This window comes from Monodon monoceros, unplaced genomic scaffold (genome assembly GCF_005190385.1).
Source record: "Monodon monoceros isolate NGI ecotype Baffin Bay Population unplaced genomic scaffold, NGI_Narwhal_1 Super_Scaffold_21, whole genome shotgun sequence".
NCBI classification, from domain to species: Eukaryota; Metazoa; Chordata; class Mammalia; order Artiodactyla; family Monodontidae; genus Monodon; species Monodon monoceros.
The window spans coordinates 10,952,711-10,972,844 of NW_021703778.1; the positions used below are offsets into that span (position 1 = coordinate 10,952,711).

General features: G+C 41.2%; 1 protein-coding gene across 6 annotated transcripts in view; it reads left to right on the forward strand.

Moving 5' to 3' along the window:
- PRTFDC1 (phosphoribosyl transferase domain containing 1) overlaps positions 1 to 20,134 on the forward strand; it is a 91,973-nt gene that overhangs the window by 58,803 nt on the left and 13,036 nt on the right. For all 6 annotated transcript variants that reach the window (XM_029239036.1, XM_029239033.1, XM_029239039.1 and 3 more), the window contains exon 4: positions 14,905 to 14,970. In XM_029239036.1, the coding sequence (XP_029094869.1) occupies positions 14,905 to 14,970 (66 nt within the window). The remainder of the gene's footprint in view (positions 1 to 14,904; positions 14,971 to 20,134) is intronic.

Below are 20,134 nucleotides of genomic sequence, written 5' to 3' on the forward strand. Positions count from 1 at the left end.
TCTCTAATGATTAGTGATGTTGAGCATCCTTTCATGTGTTTGTTAGGAATCTGTATACCTTCTTTGGAGAAATGTCTATTTAGGTCTTCTGCCCATTTTTGGATTGGGTTGTTTGTTTTTTTGATATTGAGCTGCATGAGCTACTTGTAAATTTTGGAGATTAATCCTTTGTCAGTTGCTTTATTTGCAAATATTTTCTCCCATTCTGAGGGTTGTCTTTTCATCTTGTTTACGGTTTCCTTTGCTGTGCAAAAGTTTTTAAGTTTCATTAGGTCCCATTTGTTTATTTTTGTTTTTATTTCCGTTTCTCTAGGAGGTGGGTCAAAAAGGATCTTGCTGTGATTTATGTCATAGGGTGTTCTGCCTATGTTTTCGTTGTAGAGTTTTATAGTGTCTGGCCTTACATCTAGGTCTTTTATCCATTTTGAGTTTATTTTTGTGTATGGTGTTAGGGAGTGTTCTAATTTCATTCTTTTACATGTAGCTGTCCAATTTTCCCAGAACCACTTATTGAAGAGGCTGTCTTTTCTCCATTGTATATTCTTGCCTCCTTTATCAAAGATAAGGTGACCATATGTGCATGGGTTTATCTCTGTGCTTTCTATCCTTCCATTGATCTATATTTCTGTCTTTGTGCCAGTACCATGCTGTGTCGATTACTGTAGCTTTGTAGTATAGTCTGAAGTCAGGGAGCCTGATTCTTCCAGCTACGTTTTTCTTTCTCAAGATTGCTTTGGCTATTCAGAGTCTTTTGTATTTCCATAAAAATTGTGAAATTTTTTGTTCTAGTTCTGTGAAAAATGCCATTAGTAGTTTGATAGGGATTGCATTGAATCTGTACATTGCTCTGGGTAGTACAGTCATTTTCACAATGTTGATTCTTCCAATCCAAGAACATGGTATATCTCTCCATCTGTTTGTATCATTTTTAATTTCTTTCATCAGTGTCTTATAGTTTTCTGCATATAGGTCATTTGTCTCCTTAGGTAGGTTTATTCCTAGGTATTTTATTCTTTTTGTTGCAATGATATATGGGAGTGTTTCCTTAATTTCTCTTTCAGATTTTTTATCGTTAGTGTATAGGAATTCAAGGGATTTCTGTGCATTAATTTTGTATCCTGCTACTCTACCAAATTCATTGATTAGCTCTAGCAGTTTTCTGGTAACATTTTTAGGATTCTCTATGTATAGTATCATGTCTACTGCAAACAGTGACAGTTTTACTTCTTTTCTGACTTGGATTCCTTTTATTTCCGTTTCTTCTCTGATTGCTGTGGCTAAAACTTCTGAAACTATGCTGAGCAATTAGTGGCAAGAGTGGGCAACTTTGTCTTGTTCCAGATCTTAGAGGAAATGGTTTCAGTTTTTCACCATTGAGAATGATGTTGGCTGTGGGTTTGTCATATATGGCCTTTATTATGTTGAGGTAAGTTCCCTCTATGCCTACTTTCTGGAGAGTTTTTATCATAAATGGGTGTAGAGTTTTGTTGAAAGCTTTTTTCTATATCTATTGAGATTATCACATGGTTTTTATCCTTCAGTTTGTTAATATGGTGTATCACATTGATTGATTTGCGTATATTGAAGAATCCTTGCATTCCTGGAATAAACCCCACTTGACCATGGTGTATGATCCTCTTAATGTGCTGTTGGATTTTGTTTGCTAGTATTTTGTTGAGGATTTTTGCATCTATGTTCATCAGAGATATTGGCCTGTAGTTTTCTTTCTTTGTGACATCTTTGGTTTTGGTGTCAGGGTGATAGTGGCCTCGTAGAATGAGTTTGGGAGTGTTCCTCCCTCTGCTATGTTTTGAAAGAGTTTGAGAAGGATAGGTGTTAGCTCTTCTCTAAATGTTTGAAAGAATTCGCCTGTGAAGCCATCTGGTCCTGGGCTTTTGTTGTTGGAAGATTTTTAATCACAGTTTCAATTTCAGTGCTTGTGATTGGTCTGTTTATATTTTCTATTTCTTCCTGGTTCAGCCTCGGAAGGTTGTGCTTTTCTAAGAATTTTTCCATTTTTTCCAGGTAGTCCATTTTATTGGCGTATAGTTGCTTGTAGTAATCTCTCATGATCCTTTGTATTTCTGCAGTGTCAGTTGTTACTTCTCCTTTTCCATTTCTAATTCTGTTGATTTGAGTCTTCTCCGTTATTTTCTTCATGAGTCTGCCTAATGGTGTATCAATTTTGTTTATCTTCTCAAAGAACCAGCTTTTAATTTTATTGATCTTTGCTATCATTTCCTTCATTTCTTTTTCATTTATTTCTGATCTGATCTTTATGATTTCTTTCCTTCTGCTAACTTTGGGGTTTTTTTGTTCTTCTTTCTCTAATTGCTTTAGGTGTAAGGTTACGTTGTTTATTTGTGATGTTTCTTGTTTTTTGAGGTAGGATTGTATTGCTATAAACTTCCCTCATAGAACTGCTTTGGCTGCATCCCATAGGTTTTGGGTCATCATGTTTTCATTGTCATTTGTTTCTAGGTATTCTTTCATTTCCTCTTTGACTTATTCAGTGATCTCTTGGTTATTTAGTTGCATATTGTTTAGCCTCCACGTGTTTGTATTTTTTACAGTTTTGTTTCCTGTAATTAATATCTAGTCTCATAAGGTTGTGGTTGGAAAAGATTCTTGATACAATTTCAATTTTCTTAAATTTACCAAGGCTTGATCTGTGACCTAAGGTATGGTCTGTCCTGGAGAATTTCCATGAGCACTTGAGAAGAAAGTGTATTCTGTTGTTTTAGGATGGAATGTCCTATAAATATCAATTAAGTCCATCTTGCTTAATGTGTCATTTAAAGCTTGTTTTTCCTTATTTATTTTCATTGTGGCTGATCAGTCCATTGGTGAAAGTGGGGTCCCCTACGATGACTGTGTTACTGTCGATTTCCCCTTTTATGGCTGTTAGCATTTGCCTTATGTATTGAGGTGCTCCTATGTTGGGTGCATAAATATTTACAATTGTTATGTCTTCTTCGATTGATCCATTGATCATTATGTAGTGTCCTTCTTTGTCTCTTGTAATAGTCTTTATTTTAAAGTCTATTTTGTCTGATATGAGAATTGCTACTCCAGCTTTTTTCTGATTTCCATTTGCATGGAATATCTTTTTCCATCCCCTCACTTTCAGTCTGTATGTGTCCCTAGGTCTGAAGTGGGTCTCTTGTAAGCAGCATATGTATGGGTCTTGTTTTTGTATTTATTCAGCCAGTCTATGTCTCTTGGTTAGAGCATTTAGTCCATTTACATTTAAGGTAATTATCGCTATGTATGTTCCTATTACCATTTTCTTAATTGTTTTGGGTTTGTTGTTTAGGTCTTTTCCCTCTCTTGTGTATCCTGCCTAGAGAAGTTCCTTTAGCATTTGTTGTAGAGCTGGCTTGGTGGTGCCGAATTCTCTTAACTTTTGCTTATCTGTAAAGGTTTTAATTTCTCCATCGAGTCTGAATGAGATCCTTGCTGGGTAGAGTAATCTTGGTTGTAGGTTTTTCCCTTTCATTATTTTAAATAACTCCCTTCTGGCTTGCAGAGTTTCTGCTGAAAAATCAGCTGTTAACCTTGTGGGGATTCCCTTTTATGTTATTTGTTGCTTTTCCCTTGCTGCTTTTAATATTTTTTCTTTGTATTTAATTTTTGATAGTTTGATTAATACGTGTCTCAGTGTGTTTCTCTTTGGATTTATCCTGTATGGTACTCTCTGTGATTCCTAGACTTGTTTGACTATTTCCTTTCCCATATGAGGGAAGTTTTTGACTATAATCTCTTCAAATATTTTCTGAGACCCTTTCTTTTTCTCTTCTTCTGGGACCCCTATAATTCCAGTGTTGGTGCATTTAATGTTGCCCCAGAGGTCTCCGAGACTGTCCTCAATTCTTTTCATTCTTTTTTCTTTATTCTGCTCCCTGGTAGTTATTTCCATCATTTTATCTTCCAGCTCACTTACGCATTCTTCTGCCTCAGTTATTCTGTTATTGATTCCTTCTAGAGTAGTTTTAATTTCACTAATTGTGTTGATCATCACTGTTTGTTTGCTCTTTAGTTCTTCTAGATCCTTGTTAAATGTTTCTTGTATTTTCTTCATTCTGTTTCCGAGATTTTTTATCATCTTTACTATCATTATTCTGAATTCTTTTTCAGGTAGGTTACCTATTTTGTCTTCATTTATTTGGTCTTGTAGGTTTTTACCTTGCTCCTTCATCTGTAACACATTTTTTTGTCGTTTCTTTCTTTCTTTTTTTTAATGGGTGGTGCTGTAGTCCTGTCTTACTGGTTGTTTGGCCTGAGACGTGCAGCACTGGAGTTTGCAGGCAGTTGAATAGAGCTGGGTCCTGGTGCTGATATGAGGACCTCCAGGAGACCTCACTCTGATTGATATTCCCTGGGGTCTGACGTTCTCTGTTAGTCCAGCAGTTTGGACTCGGAGCTCCCACCGCAGGAGCTCGGGCCCAACCTCCAGTCTGGGAACCAAGATTCCACAAGCTTGGCACATGGTGAAGACCATGGTGAAGACCGTGTATGACACCAGCCAGGCTGATTTCTTCACCTGTCAAAACTACTACCAGATCAGTGATGGGCACTGGTCTTTACCACCTTGATGACAAGGACCACACTTGTGAAAGGATGTCACTCAAAAACGGACCCGGAGGAGAAGAAATGGCAGCTCTCACTGGGTTCACTGTTGGTGTTGTACATTCTAATGGGTTTAGATAAATGTGTAATAATATGTATCCATCACTATGGTATCATAGAGTATTTTCACGACCCTAAAAATCACCTTAAAAATGTGCTCTGCCTTTTCATCTCTTCCTCCTCCTGAATCCCTGGCAACTACCAATCTTTTTACTGTCTCTGTAGTTTCACCTTTTTCAGAAAGTCATTTAGTTGGAATCATACAATATATACCCTTGTCAGATTGGCTTCTTTCACTTAGTAATATGCATTTAAGCTTCTTTTCATGGCTTGATAGCTCATTTCTTTTTAGTGCTGCATAATATTCTATTGTCTGGATGTATCACAGTCTGTTTATCTCTTCACCCACTGAAGGATATCTCGGTTGCTTCCATGTTTGGCAGTTGTGAATAAAACTGCTCTAAACATCCAGGTGCAAGTTTTTCCTTAATTCTTTTTTTTTCAGTTTTAATATTTTTTATTGGAGTCTAGTTGATTTACCATGTCACATTAATTTCTGCTGTACAGCAAAGTGATTCAGTTATATATATATATATATATATATATATATATATATATATATATACATTCTTTTTAAAAATATTCTCTTCCATTATGGTTTATCATAGGATATTGACTGTAGTTCTCTGTGCTGTACAGTAGGTCCTTGTTGTTTATCCATTCCATATATAAAGGCTTACATCTGCGAACCCCATTCTCCCACTCCATACCTCCCCCAACCCCTTGGCAACCACCAGTCTATTCTCTGTCCTTGATTCTGTTTCTGTTTCATAGATAGGTTCATTTGTGTTGTATTTTAGATTCTGCATGTAAGTGATATCATATAATATTTGTCTTTCTCTAACTTACTTCACTTAATATCATAATCTCTAGTTGCATCCATGTTGCTGCAAGTGGCATTATTTCACTCTTTTTTATGGCTGAGTAGTATTCCTGTGTGTGTGTGTGTGTGTGTGTGTGTGTGTTTGTAGATCTTCTTTATCCATTCCTCTGTCAATGGACATTTAGGTTGTTTCCATGTCTTGGCTATTGTGAATAGTGCTGCTATGAACATAGGGGTGCATGTATCTTTTTGAATTATAGTTTCCTCTGGATATATGCCCAGGAGTGGGATCGCTGGATCATATGGTGATTCTGTTTTTAGTTTTCTGAGGAACCTCCATACTGCTTCCCACAGCGGCCAGGGTGCAGGTTTTTGTGTGCCCTGAAGTGTTCAATTCCGCAGTTAAGTACCAAGTAGCGCAATGGCTGGATCACACCTCATAGGACTTCGTTAGGAGTCATGTAAGCAATGGGCCTAGCGTAGCGCCTGGCACTCGGTGAATGGTTCTCAAAGTTCGTCTTGCCCCTACTGTGTATGAGGCCCAGGGCAAGCGAACAAATGGAGATTCCCATAGCATATACCTAAATAGGTAAGGTTCTGAAACTTTACAGCCTTGTCTGTGGCCAGGCTCACGTTTCTAGCCAGATCACCTGAGCTGGAGGCTGCAGGAGCGGCGCTCACCCCTGCAGCCTACAAGCCCGAGCAGAGCCGTGTACTTGCTAGGCAGGGTGGGGCACCAGCTGGGCCCAGGACCAGCTCCTGGATGGTGACCGAGTCTGCCTGAACCCCTCATGGGACTGGCCGGGTTACGCTTTCCAGGGAGTTGGGGCAGCGAGATTCTTCATGCCTCTCTTTTCCAACTCAGATGCCTCTGAGACCCTACTTCCTGAGCAGAGAGGTGGGAGGGAACACAGTTATCTGGGGAGTCCAGCCTCTGAGGCACCTGCTTTGGGTGATTTAGGGCCACCTGGAAAATAGACCAGTGCCTCTTTGTCCGGCTTCCCAAGGGAGGCCACCACCACCTGCCCCACCACAGATTTGGCCCTGTGAGGGTCAGGGGTGGGAGGAAAAGCCCAGTTCAGCACACACGTCCCTATTGCATAATTCTCATTAGCTCAAACTATTCCAGAATTCTCCCCCAAAGCTTCCTTTTAAGACCAAAAAGAAAAAAGCAAATGTCTTTGTGTTTTGGTATTTGTGATGTGCAAGACCTCTGTTGCCTGGCTCTAAGGATGGCCCGGCCCATCGCGATGACAAAATGAGACTTCATTCTGCAGGCATGGGCAACTGCAGAAATACCTTGAGCTGAGAAGTCACACGAGGAAGCAGAACCCTTTGGACCCAGAGTACAATTGGGTGGGAGCAAAGGCAGATCCAGTCTAATGCCAGAAAGCAGTGTGTGTTTTGGAGGTCTCCCTGGCACAGGATGTGCCACCAGTCCTCTCCCTTGGCCCTTCCTGTCCACCGTCCCATCCCCTGGCAATCTTAAAACAGGTCTGTGAGAGCTGGCTTAAGATTTCTTTACTGTTGAAAAATAATTTCCATTTGGTTCTTTTTTTAAAAGTTATAATTATGAATCTTCCCTGGGTTATCTAGGGAAAAAAAAATTGTGTGGAGAAAATGACCTTTCAAGAAATAGTCACCGGGCTTCCCTGGTGGCGCAGTGGTTGAGAGTCCGCCTGCCGATGCAGGGGACGTGGGTTCGTGCCCCGGTCCGGGAAGATCCCACATGCCGCGGAGCGGCTGGGCCCGTGAGCCATGGCCGCTGAGCCTGCGCGTCCAGAGCCTGTGCTCCGCAACGGGAGAGGCCACAACAGTGAGAGGCCCGCGTACCGCAAAAAAAAAAAAAGAAATAGTCACCACTGGGATATGGTCATCCACATTTGAAAACATAGATTTTACTGAAGTCCTTTGGGGTCATTGAGTTGTGTCAAGGGTTCAACTTGTTTTTCTTTCTGACTCATAATTTAAAAACATAATTTAAACCAAAACAACAAATCCATACTGAGGTTTAAAACAGAAGGATATCCTGCTTCAAGTTTTCAGAGTCTATGTAAAGCAAAGTCACCGAATCTGTTTTTAAACTGAGTTTCCTCTTTCCTGGGGTCTTTTATAAATAAATTGAAGTAAAGGTCCATTTTCTTCCTTCTACTCCATTTTTCCTTTTTCTTGGTGACCCTTTATTATTCCTACCAGCCTATAGCTTCTCATCATTGTGGTCGCTTCTTCTGACCCAAGATTGCTTTATTTCTCATAAAGAAAAGAGCTTTTCTCTGTTGGGTGGGGATTACTCTGAGCTAACCAGTACTCCTCTTAGAGACTGGGTGGTGTGGAATACCAATCACAATAGAGCAATAAATCATTGTCATTACACAGAAGGCCATTTTGTCCTTGAATAAAGTCTCATCCTGCTTGCGAAGTTACACACCAAATTCGGGAAATACAAAACGTATGTGTTCTTTCAAATGACCTAAATTGTACATGCTAACATATACATTTTTTTTTCTGGGTTAAAATGCTAGTTTGGCTTTAAAATGTATCCTTTACTAATCATGAAATGAAAGACTGATATTAACATACCTTACTAATTCATATTTTCATAATTTTCATGTTCAGAATTCACATGGATTTTCACATTTAGATTTTTCAAAGTACTGAGAAGGCTCTTTGATAACTGAGATAATAGAACACTAGTAATAAAAAGAAAGAAACATAGTTTGGGTGGGAATCATTCAGACATCACAGAGGAGGTTCTGTATTCTTTCCGTCTTCCCATCTTGCAAGTTACTCAAGTCAGTTTCATTTGTGCCCCTTTCAATTGAGCTTTACAGATATTTTCTCATATGTGTTTGTTTATAGTTTTTAGTTTTTCTCTGTCTCTGTTGGGCAGTAAGCTCCTTCCGTCTCCTGGACAGCTGCAGAAAGAACTTAAAGCAAGAGAAACCAGGTGCTGCCTGGGAGCACTTAGTGTCTCCCATGGGTAGAGGAAGAAGTATTAAAACTATAGCAAACACATGTACGCAGATGCTTCAGTGTAGCTCAGCAAACACTGGATGCCACAGTGTGCCAGCCACTGGGGGTGCGGTTAGGATGCAAATAAAGCTGTTTAAAGTTCTCATGCCATTGGCAATTGCTGCATTGACAGAAAGTTCCCGTTGGACGTGGTCTATTGACATGCAGATACGCATAGAGCGTTATGGGGACACATCACGTCCAGGGGACTCCTGGAAAGCTTCCTAGAAGAGATGACGCCTGAACTGAGTCTTGAAGGAAGAGTAGGAATTAGTCCTGTGAAGAAAGATGGGGAGGTGTGACAGGAGCAACCACGAGCTAAGACATGGAGGAGGAAGCAGTACGTTGTGTGCCGGGAAGTCTAGGGTCTCATGCAGCACAGTGATGAGTGTCCCTCAGTGAAGAGTGATGATGTGTCACCACTAAGTTGTCCCTAATAATATTTATCATAATTTGCAAATATTGACTTCTCCTGTAAGTTGGTGTGAAACCTTAGTCAAGGTTCTGTTATTGACAAGTAGTGTAAGTCTATTTTAAATTACCTTAAGCTGAGATGGTGGATTAAAGGAAAGAATTGGGGTATCTCATGATCCCCAAGGCAAAAATGGAGCCAGGCCCGGGAAAATTTTCAGGAAACCAGCCATCCATTCTCTCTTTTTTTTTTTTTTTTTTTTTTGCGGTACACGGGCCTCTCACTGCTGTGGCGTCTCCCGTTGCGGAGCACAGGCTCCGGACACGCAGGCTCAGCAGCCATGGCTCACGGGCCCAGCCGCTCCGCGGCATGTGGGATCTTCCCGGACCAGGGCACGAACCCACGTCCCCTGCATCGGCAGGCGGACTCTCAACCACTGCGCAACCAGGGAAGCCCCATTCTCATGTTCTACTACAGATCTGCTGCTGCCATCTTGTAAAGCAATTTCATGGTTAACTCTTTACTGACTATAAACGGCTCCAACAGAGTACAGACAAGAGCTGATAAAGACAAAAGTGGATCTGAGCATCATCTCCAGGTGGCTTCTGTCTGTTGAGGAGAAAGATGAAAACAGCAGAGTGGAATGATGCTTATTATACCCATGAAATGGTCTACTTTAAAGATTCAGACATCACAGCTTGGGAACTGGGGAGAGGTCACTGAGAAACCCCAGAGGACCATACAACTGAGCTTGTTTTTAATCAAGATTGTAACCATGATGCAAAGTGGCAACAGAAGGCCATGAGTCCTTCTTAACCACATGCCTCATGGGTGGCTGTCAGCCTCAGAAACCCTAACGTCAGAGCACGAGGCATTCACATAGCAGCCGTGTGCTCAGTGAACTGAACGAAGAATCGTCACAAAGTCAATGTTAGGAAACTCAGGTAGATGTGCAAGTTTCTTAGACTAAAAGTAGATGATGAGAAGACAAGGCTTACTTTAGGAACTGCTTATTACATGCCAGGCACTTTTCTAAGTGCTGAATTCGTATTAATTCATTTACTCCTCCCAGTAACCCTAGGAGGTGGGAACTATTGACATACTCTTTTTATAGACAGGGACAGTGGAGCACTGAGAGGTTAAGTAGCTTCCTCAAGGTCATACAACTAGGAGAAGGTGGGGCTGGGACTGGAACCCAGGAAGTCTGGTCCCCAGGGGACTTGGGGACACCAGCTGCCTGTTCACCAGTCACCATGTTCCTTTCTCACAATTCACCCACATAGGTTGTAAGAATGAGTTTCTAAACAAAAATGATCCCAGAAACAAATGGATATTTAAATGAACAAGAACTGAAAAGAAGGCAAGTCCATTTCAAAGGAAGAAAATATTGACATGAGGGTTTTCAAACTTTTTGGCTGCCATCATCTTACCTTGAACCCGTTAATATAACAGAGATAAGAGGAGCTGCTCTGGGTGAAGCAAGGGACAGGCACACAAGCCACCAGCTCTGACTGCCCTGTGACCTCTACTTTGACCCCAGGCTGCTTAAAGGACTCGGGGACCCACACCCTACATCAACAGCTGGTTAAAAAGAAAACACTGGAACTGATTCACCTGTCCTTGTTATCTGACTTGGTATCAATGTTAGAATTTTTGAAAAATTTTTCAACAGTTTGCAACATTTTCATTAGAAGCTCTCCGGTTTCATCATTAAAGCTTCTTATAATGGTTTGGGGTTTGCCTCTCTATCCATTTGATATAGTACTGACGACCTTACTGAGCACAGGAGAAGAGCTGAGAGGGAGGATAAGGCTGAAAAGAAGAGGGAAAAAGCGAAGTTAAGGCATCTGTGGAGGCGGAGCATGTTGAAAAGCCTTTGCGTGTATAGATTCTGAATGAAGCAAGTTGCTCTGACTTTGGAAATGAATGGCTGAGAGAGTGGTTCTTTTGTTTATTTGTTTTCTTTACTTTTCCCCTTCCGGTTCCTCAAAAGGAATTCAGGATATTTATTCTTCCTCGGTTATGTTTTTTCCTAAACATTATCTAAACAGTCCACATTCTCTTGTTTGAGTAGTCAGCATACCTGCTGAGCTCTTTTTTGCACCTGGAGATCAGGTCACCTAAACTAGAAATTTCCAATATATTTCTTTCTGAGGATGCCTGAACTATATACGTCAGAGACTTCCTTTGCTGTTTAAATAAATCCACACAACAGCTACCAATATTTCTTTCAAGATGTAGATTTCTCCTAGCCATTTCAGCTTATATATTTTACTACATTAGTATAACCAGGACCCAATTTCTTCTCCATGTTACTCTCAGAGATGTACTGTTACTTCTACCTTCTAGGAATATTGTGGAGGACGGGGGGGGGGGGGGGATTAACACAAGAATAATGTCAATTCAGGCAATTCTAGAATTGAACTGGATTCCTTCACTTACTAGTAGTACCTCTTTGGGCAAGTTACTCAGACTCTTGCTGCGTCCAGTTCCTTGTTTGTAAACTGGGGATTAAATAATACCTATTCTGAGCTCTACTGAACCTTAGCAAAATAGATACATTCACCCATATACAGACCTTTCTAGCATATAGAAAAAAAGACAAAGAATCACCCAACTCATATGAGGCTTGTATAACTGGGTTTAAAAATCCACAAAGGTAGCAAAAGAAAGGAAAATTGTAGGTCATTCTTACTTATGAAGATCAGATGAACAATCCCAAAGAAAATAGTTTCAAATCAAAACCAGTGGTGTAAAAAAAAAAAAAAAAAAATCAATCCTAGGAATATAAGGATGTTTTTGAACCACTAGAAAAATGTTATGGTTAAACACAGTGAATTGAATGCATTCAGTTAATTCCTTTTTTTCCTGAAACCCCAGCGAAACGGCAGTAAAGAAATAAACAAGATATATATATACCCACAAGGACGACAGGAAAGGGAGAAGACCTCAGTGGGCAAGAGATGTCAGTGTTGTTTTTTAGGTGATAAAACTGATTAAGGAAGGGCATTGACTCAGCAAAATAGAGAAACTGAAAATCTAAATGTCTATGGAGGCTGATTTCAAAGAGTAGAGAGGAGTCATCAGGCCACAGGATTCCTGAAAGGCTTACTAGTTTGTCACCAGGTTCTTAGAAGGTAGAGTGAGGAATGGTCTGGATGCAGCAAGGCAATGGGAAGCATATGAATGGAGAAGTTGGACCTCTAATTGCCCTTCTCCATCCCAGACATATTTTCCAGAGTCATTAAACCAGGGAGCTCCAGACTCCAGTGTACTAGGGAGGATTGAGGGGTGATTGTTTCCAGGGAGGGAGGGAAGGAAGAAAGAAAGGGAGGGAGGGAGGGAGGAAAGGGAAGAAATCAGTCACAGCTAGCATCTACTGAGTGCTTACCTTATGCCAGGCTCTGTTCTAAATGTTCTGTGTGTATTAATTCATTTGATCTTCTTAACAACCCACCAGATAGGAGAATAAATGCGCAAAAGTAGCCAAGACAATTTTTTAGAAGAACAAAAAATTGGGACTTGCTCTGCCAGACACTAAAACATACTAAAAAGCTATAATAATTTAACAGTATGGTTTTGATGCTGAAATAGACATTTTTGGTTAATGAAACAGAAGTATATAGAAATTGATCCTTGCATATTAGAATGAAGGATATGATAAAAATGACATTTCAAACCAGTAGGGAAAAAAATAAACAATTCAATAAATGGTATTAGGACAATTGACCATATACACACTTGGAAGATATAAATTCCAGATGAATTAAGGGCAAATCTAATATTAAAAATATGTTATAAGCTTGGACTAAGTGAGGCCTTCTGAAATAAGACTTGCTTGAAAACACACTAAATGTGTGACTTAGAGCATTGTATTCAGCTTTCTGATGTGTTGTGTTTTTGTTTCTGAATAGAGATGATAATAGTAGAATTATTGTGAAATTTACTCTGATCTAGCAGAGTATAAGTCTCATTTTTTTACATCAAACTTTGTGGTTTAGTTGTTCCATCCAATTCTGCATACCTCAGTCCTCTGGAGACACTGAAATTTTACTTTTCTTGCTGCTATTACCATGTGTGAGTCTAATACACAGAAATTCTCCCTATATTAACTCCTCTTATCTCAGCACCTCTAGAAGTGACAAGAAAATTTTCTCCTTTGACATTTTTGACAAGTTCTCAACCTGCTGACATGACTGCATGTGAATATATGATTACATACGCCTGGACAAAAACAGGAAAGATCAGCGAATTCTGGTTAGCCTTTGATTTTCTCCTTTTAAGATCAGTTCCCATAAGAAGAAAATTATTGGTTTTATCTAACTTATGGGCCACTTCAACCATTGTCTCCACTCCTTTGCAGTAAGGAATGAATGCTTTCAAAGTGGAAGTAAGAACGTTTTAAGGTCTTTTTTTTTTTTCTCTTGAGCAGTAAGGTAAAAAAATAAAAGGCTGCTTCATTGGTAAAACTGTTATATTGGTTGGTTGGCCTTTTTTTGTTTCCCTTTCCGGATGACCAGTGCTATGACAAAGTAACTCTAGGTCTAGACTCTCAGTTGCAAGTGACAGAATCCAATTCAGACCAACCCAAGGGAAAATTTCTTTAAGGGAATGAATTGGCTTAAGTAGCTGGAAAGTTCAAGGTTGGTTATAGCTTCAGGCATAGCTGATTTATACAGGTAAGGCCTGGCTCCACCTGATCCAAATGGAATGAACTCTCCCGGGAAAGAAGCAGGACCTTATTGCCAGAATAAAGGAGAAAAGCAGTGAACTAGCCAAAGCAACAGCTGTCCGCAGCAGTAACCGGAGATGTTTCCTGGTTCAGCACAGTGTACGTCTGGTCCCTCTATTGGTGTCTTCTCACTTAGGTTATTGTTTGGATGAAGGGACTGCAACATCACAGCAGTCTTGCTTGGTCATGAAACCAGTTGCCTGTAGGATATCTGCTTTGGTTCCTTTAATGCCTCTTTGCAAGGAGGCCAGAAAACAAGCTGCCTGCTCTCTGTTTCCCGTTCTGCCCCCATGTTATTCTATTGTGATATTTATACTAAGGAACAATCCATATTTTGTTCATTGTGTGTGTGTGTGTGTGTGTCTGTGTGTGTGTGTGTGTGAGGTTTAATTGGGACAGGATAATGTCCTGTGTATAAATATTGTGAAAAGGAATGCTCATAACCCCTAATAGGATTTGAGTGAAAAGTCTTTTTTTTTAAATTGTAGTATAGTTGATTTACAATGTTGTGTTAGTTTCTGGTGTACAGCAGTGATTCAGATATATATATTCTTTTTCAGATTCTTTTCCATTATATGTTATTACAAGGTACTGTGATAACGTTTTCTGAATGGGGTTCTGGGTCTCATATTCCTGGATCTGCAGGAAGTTCCTAAGGCTTCATCATCCACGTCTGAAGGTCTGACTGTAATAGTTCTTGAGCCTTGGCCTGTTAGAACTGCCCTCAACACCAGATGAGGGATTGGACCAGCGCTGGTAGGGAGTAGAGGGGGTCTCTAACCTCTCTGGGAGCCAGTCTAATTGTTCCCCACTGCAGGGCTGTAACTGAGGCCCGTTGGCACAGCTGACAAATGCTAGGCCCCTCCTGGGGCTCCCGTAGCCACCCCCTCACCCCAGGGAAGTCCAGGAGCATGACTGTCTCCTCCAGTTCCATCTGTCTCAGAATAGGTTCAGGCACCTTCCATGGTTTTTTTGTCCCAAAATTAGGTTTGCTTGTCCTCTCTCTACTCCTTCCATGCCCTCTCCACACAGACTCGCCCGCCAGCCATTAGAGTGCTTTGTCTCAAGCACAGTGGCAGGAGAGTGGCTCTTGGTAACCATAGGCAACCATGAATCTGTACCAGCTATTTGTGCTATATTTGTAAGGCGCAGTCTCGCCACTGGCCGGGTAGACAGGGAAATGTGCTTTAAAGGTTTTCTTGTACAGTAAAATGTTGTCTCCCCTTTTTCTTTTAGAATGACCAGTCCATGGGCGAGATGCAGATAATTGGAGGTGATGATCTCTCAACACTGGCTGGAAAGGTTCGTTCATGTAACTATGCTCTGTGTACACTGAGGCATTGAGGTTGCGGGGAAATCAGTGACCTTCATTTCAGGTCAGCACTGTAGTCCATTTTAGGCACTCTCCCAGGTTTGCTAATTCATGCAAATGGATGTGTGAATCCTTTTAATGATTTCTTCTTTTATAAAACACTCCTTATATCATGCTTCCAAGACCTGATGCGAACCGAATCTTTCGTCTCCAAGCTTCCTTGCATTTTGTTTCAGACAACCTCACATTACAAAACCCCTTAGCATTCCTTCTTCTCTTTCCCTTTCTTTTCCTACTCACCCTTTCAGGTACCTTCTGAAAGGGAAGACTTTTCCTTTATTTGTCTGCTTTTCTCCTCTCATCTGTGCCTCAGCACTTCAGCACTTCAGTAAGACATTAAAACAGGTTTGTTGAAATGTTTAAAATTTAGGCAGGGAATAAAAAAAGGATATCTGGAGATTTTTTTCATTTTTCAGCACTTTGCCTTTTTTCCCCCCATTAAAAAGAATGTAGCCCAGGAGATTATGAGGCAGACACCTCCGATGTTAATTTGGAGTTCCAAACCTGCCAGTGCTTAATGATAAAGTGAAAAACTGTTTGGATTCTGACATAAATCCACGCATTTGGGAAGGAAGAGTTGTTTCATCAAGCAGATGGTCTTTGTGCAAATGTGATCTGAAATGCAAGTTTTGCCGTGAATGAAAGCGACACAGAATTTGTTTTTGTTCACCTCTGCTGACGTATCTTGTATTCATTATCCCTGAGCAACTTCAGCTTTCTAAGTAAAACGGATCAGTCTATTATACAAGCTTAATCTCTCATATTTGCGGTTGTTATTGTTTTGCAATGCCCACATGGGGAAAGAAAGAGCAGCCACATTTAATTTTAAAAAAAGATATAATGACACTAGGAACACTGCAGAGCCACAAGGACAAACTACAGAACCGCTTACTTCCCTCTCCTCGGAAGATAGCATAGCATCTGAGTGTTAAATTGCTATCTAGTACGAAATTGTGCCCCGCAGAAATTGGAATTAACTTGTTGGTGTTAATGTATGTATCACATGGCCACCATTTAATGTTACTACATCAGTGCATAAAATATTATTTGATACTTGAGTATTTTATCCTAGAAAGATAAAATACTCAAAGCAATTTCCAGAAATTCATAACTTCTAACAACCCTGGAGTGGTCTTTAAATGATAAGTCATTTTAGTACTTTGTTGTATGACACTGCCTTGTAAGTTTATTACACAAGAGAATTATCGTACCTTGTGCATTTACCATGGAAGATGTCAATGTGGCAACTCTAAGAATCCCAAAGGAATGCCAAGAAAAACTGTGCACAGAAAAAGTGTAGTCTTTCTCTCCTGCCTTCTAAAATCATCTTCTATTTTGTTTTAAAGTGATTTTCCCTCTTAAGTGAGCACTGGATAATCCCTTCCTTTAAGACATAGGATAAAGGTTATAATTTTTTTAAAAGAGACAGAGAGGAGATTGAGGAAAGGGTCGTTTCTTACTGGGGGTGGAGTGAGCAGAGGAGGTAACAAGGCTGTGCCTCAGTTTCCTCACCTACAATTACTGCAAAGACCACCCCCATCATGAGAAAGTAGAGATCATGGAAGTTGAGGTAGGAAAAATGGAAACCAGCCAGCAGTAAGTCCAAACAGGGGTGGGCTTCAGTTTTTTGCTAGCATGACAATTGATTCGTCCAGGTTACCAGGTGCTGTTATGTGGTGTCTTTCCGCTCTCCGTGTGTGCGTGGACGCATCTCTATATACATTCAGAGGTGTGCTGGGTAGAACACCTTGGGCTTCTTGGGTAAATGTTTTCAAGATGAATCACCACTGATAACCAGGTTCTCAGCTGTCTCGACATGCAGCTCAGGGTCCCTAGGCTCATGTCAGAAGGGAATGTTTAATGAACCAATGTAGACCACACTCTGTGCTTTCAAATATATCTTGAATCTGCCTATGTCTCTCCATCTCCATGGTAACCATCCAAATGTAGACCTTGCTACTCAAAGTGTGGTCTAGGACAGGCATCAGATAAACTTTCCAGGTAAGGGCCAAATAGTAAATATTTTTCGGTTTTGTGGCCCATATAGTCTTCTGTTCATCGACTTCACTCTGCCATCATAGCATGAAAGCAGAAAGCTGCCATAGATGAAATGGAAACCAATGGACATGGCTGTGTTTCAATAAAACTTTATTTACAAAAACAGGCGGCAGGCCAGATTTGGCCAATGGGCCATAGTTTGCTGACCCTTGGTCTAGAAACCAGCAAGGTCAGCGCCACCTGGAGGCTTATTAGAAATGTAGTATCTCAGATCCCACCCCAGATCTACTGAATTAAATCTTCATTTTAACAAGATACCAGACATGATTCCTATCCACATTAAAGTTTGAGAAGACTAGTCTCTAGGGCGAGACTAGCTCTGTCCCTCTTCTGAGCTGCTGTGAAAACCTAACCAGTCTCCCTGAACTTACCTTCACTTAACTATGCCACCCTGCAAACCATTCTCCAAGAAGCAGTCAAAGGGATCTTCTTAAAATACAAATTGGATCACATCACTTGCCTACTGAAAACCTTTCACCAGCCTGTCAATTAGGGTTGTCAGACTTAGTAAAAAAAAAACAAAAAAAAACAAAGCAAAAACAGGATGCCAAGTTAAATTTGAATTTCAAATAAGCAATGAATAAATTTTCAGCATAAGTATGTCCCATGCAATATTTGGAACACACGTAAACTAAAAAGTTGTTCTTTATCTGAAATTCAGATGTATCTGGATGTTCTGTATTTTACCTGGCAGCCCAGTGCTCTGAGATTACAGTCCGACCTCCTTATCACAGTCTCAAAGACCCGCGTGATCTGGCCCTGTCTCCCTCCCAGCATCATGGTACAGCATTCACCTCCACCTCGCAGTGCAGTAAGCACGCTGGCTAAGCTCCTTCCTGCCAAGACCTCGGACAAGCCGTGGCCTCCACCTGGAATCCACTTTCCTCCTATCCCTCAGATTTCAGCCTAAAGGCTCCCGTGTAAGGGAGGCCTTCCCTGACTCTCGGTCTGAAATGAGCACAAGCTCTTCCCCTCTAGCCGTCCCCCTGCCCCACATTCTCCATTAAGTCTCTATACCCACCCTGTTTCCACTGAAGCCTTTTCCATAATTTCTGGTGTTTATTTGGGGCTTATTTATTTTATTTGCCTATTTCCCCCACCAGGATGTCAGTGTGATGGCGGCAGGGACCATTCTATCCCAGCATTGTGCATGGTACCTAGTCTGCAACAGGTCAGAATAAGTATTTGGTGATCGAGTGAGTGCAGGCTCCTCTTTCTCTTAGATAGAAATCAGAAAGACCTCTTCAGTTAAGTTTGGGAACGGGCGGACATGGCAGAAGGAAAGGGTAAATAGAAGCCCACCTGGTCACATGGAAGGACGATGAACCAGCTGGTTTGGTTGGGAACTGGATGAGTGATGTCGAGTGAGGGGACATTCTCTCTGTAGAAGCAGAAGGGCTTCAGTGTTCCACGGGAGTCCAGGCTAGATGGAGTTGGTGAGTGCTACACACCTGAGAGTGGAGGATGAAAAAAATTTCACTTAACCTTTGGAATTTCCTTTTCCTTAAAAGGATAAAGGCATTCATATGGCCTGCTCTGCTCATCCCTTCTTCAGCCTTTCAGAAAAGGCTATCCATTAAGAGTTTGAGAGAACTTTAAAAATAAATTTCAGGGATTTCCCTGGTGGCCCAATGGTTAAGACTCCGTGCTTCCCATGCAGGGGGCGCGGGTTGGATCCCTGGTCGGGGAACTAAGATCCCGCAGGCCAGGCAGAGTGGCTGAAAAAAGAAAAAGAAAAAAAAAATTCAGAGGCCCTTCAGAGTGTTTCCATCATGCAGAATGTACACCAGCTGGGAAAAAAACTTAAAAGGAAAAGGCACCCAACAGTGAGTGGGTCCTTTTATTAATGGTGGTAGAAGAAAGTCTGAAACTGCAATAAGTATCTGCCTGGGATGGAAGATGCTTTGGGTGAATATCTGTGTTGCAAGTGTTGTTACAAGTCGTCAGCTAACTTATCCCTTCTCATAGAGTAATCACAATTTCTCAATCAACAAATTTACACTGAAGTTATACTTATCATTATATTATTAGTCTGCCATGAACTTATTCAGGCCTTCTTTTTTTTAATGCTCGGTACCCAGAGAAGAACTTTAGGGGTTCTTTCCACACAAGACTGTTTCCTTGAGCTTAAAGAAATCCAAAGAAGGAATGATTCCTTAGGACTGTAATCATCTTAGAGAGAAGAGGGTGAGGTTTTACTTGGGACCAGAATGTCTGGGAATAGCACCGAAGAGGGAGAGAGATTAGCATGTGGAAAGGGGGAGGAAGGGGAGGGAATAGCGGAGCCAGAGGACAGGAGTGGCCCAGTGTGACTGAAGGAAATTAGTCAAAGATAGGAAAACGATAATTTGAAAAGCTGAAAATGTCGACTGAATTTGGTTTATAGAATATGTTGAATAACTAGTGTAACTTGCTCGGAAAAGCAAAGAGCCGCAAAAGTTGCTGAGCCGTGGTGACATCATGAAGCTGTGTTTTGGGGAAAATGCACCTGACGGGAAGGTGGAATTAACTGAAAGAAGGGAGAGACTCCAGGTAGAGAAACCAGTTAGGAGACCACTTGATTGTTCACTTGATTGATTGACTGATTGGAGCACTTGAACTACAGGAACGAAGTAGGGGGTGAAACAGAAGGAACAGCCCTCTCCAGAGGCGCAGGAAGGAGCTCAGTGATTCCTGAAAGAGGGAGGGTTAGAAAGGATTTTTTAAAATCAAATTTGTTTATAGAAGGACTTTTAAAAACATGGGAAAATCACCTGTATAATTTTCCATGCATTGTAAACCCCGTAACTGTACTATGTAACTTCTTAAGTCCTCTATAGATGTGCAAGTTAAAATGTTTAGGAAAGGGAGGGCTTCCCTGGTGGCGCAGTGGTTGAGAGTCCGCCTGCCGATGCAGGGGACGCGGGTTCGTGCCCCGGTCCGGGAGGATCCCACATGCCGCGGAGCAGCTGGGCCCGCGAGCCATGGCTGCTGAGCCTGCGCGTCCGGGGCCTGTGCTCCGCAACGGGAGAGGCCACAACAGTGAGAGGCCCGCGT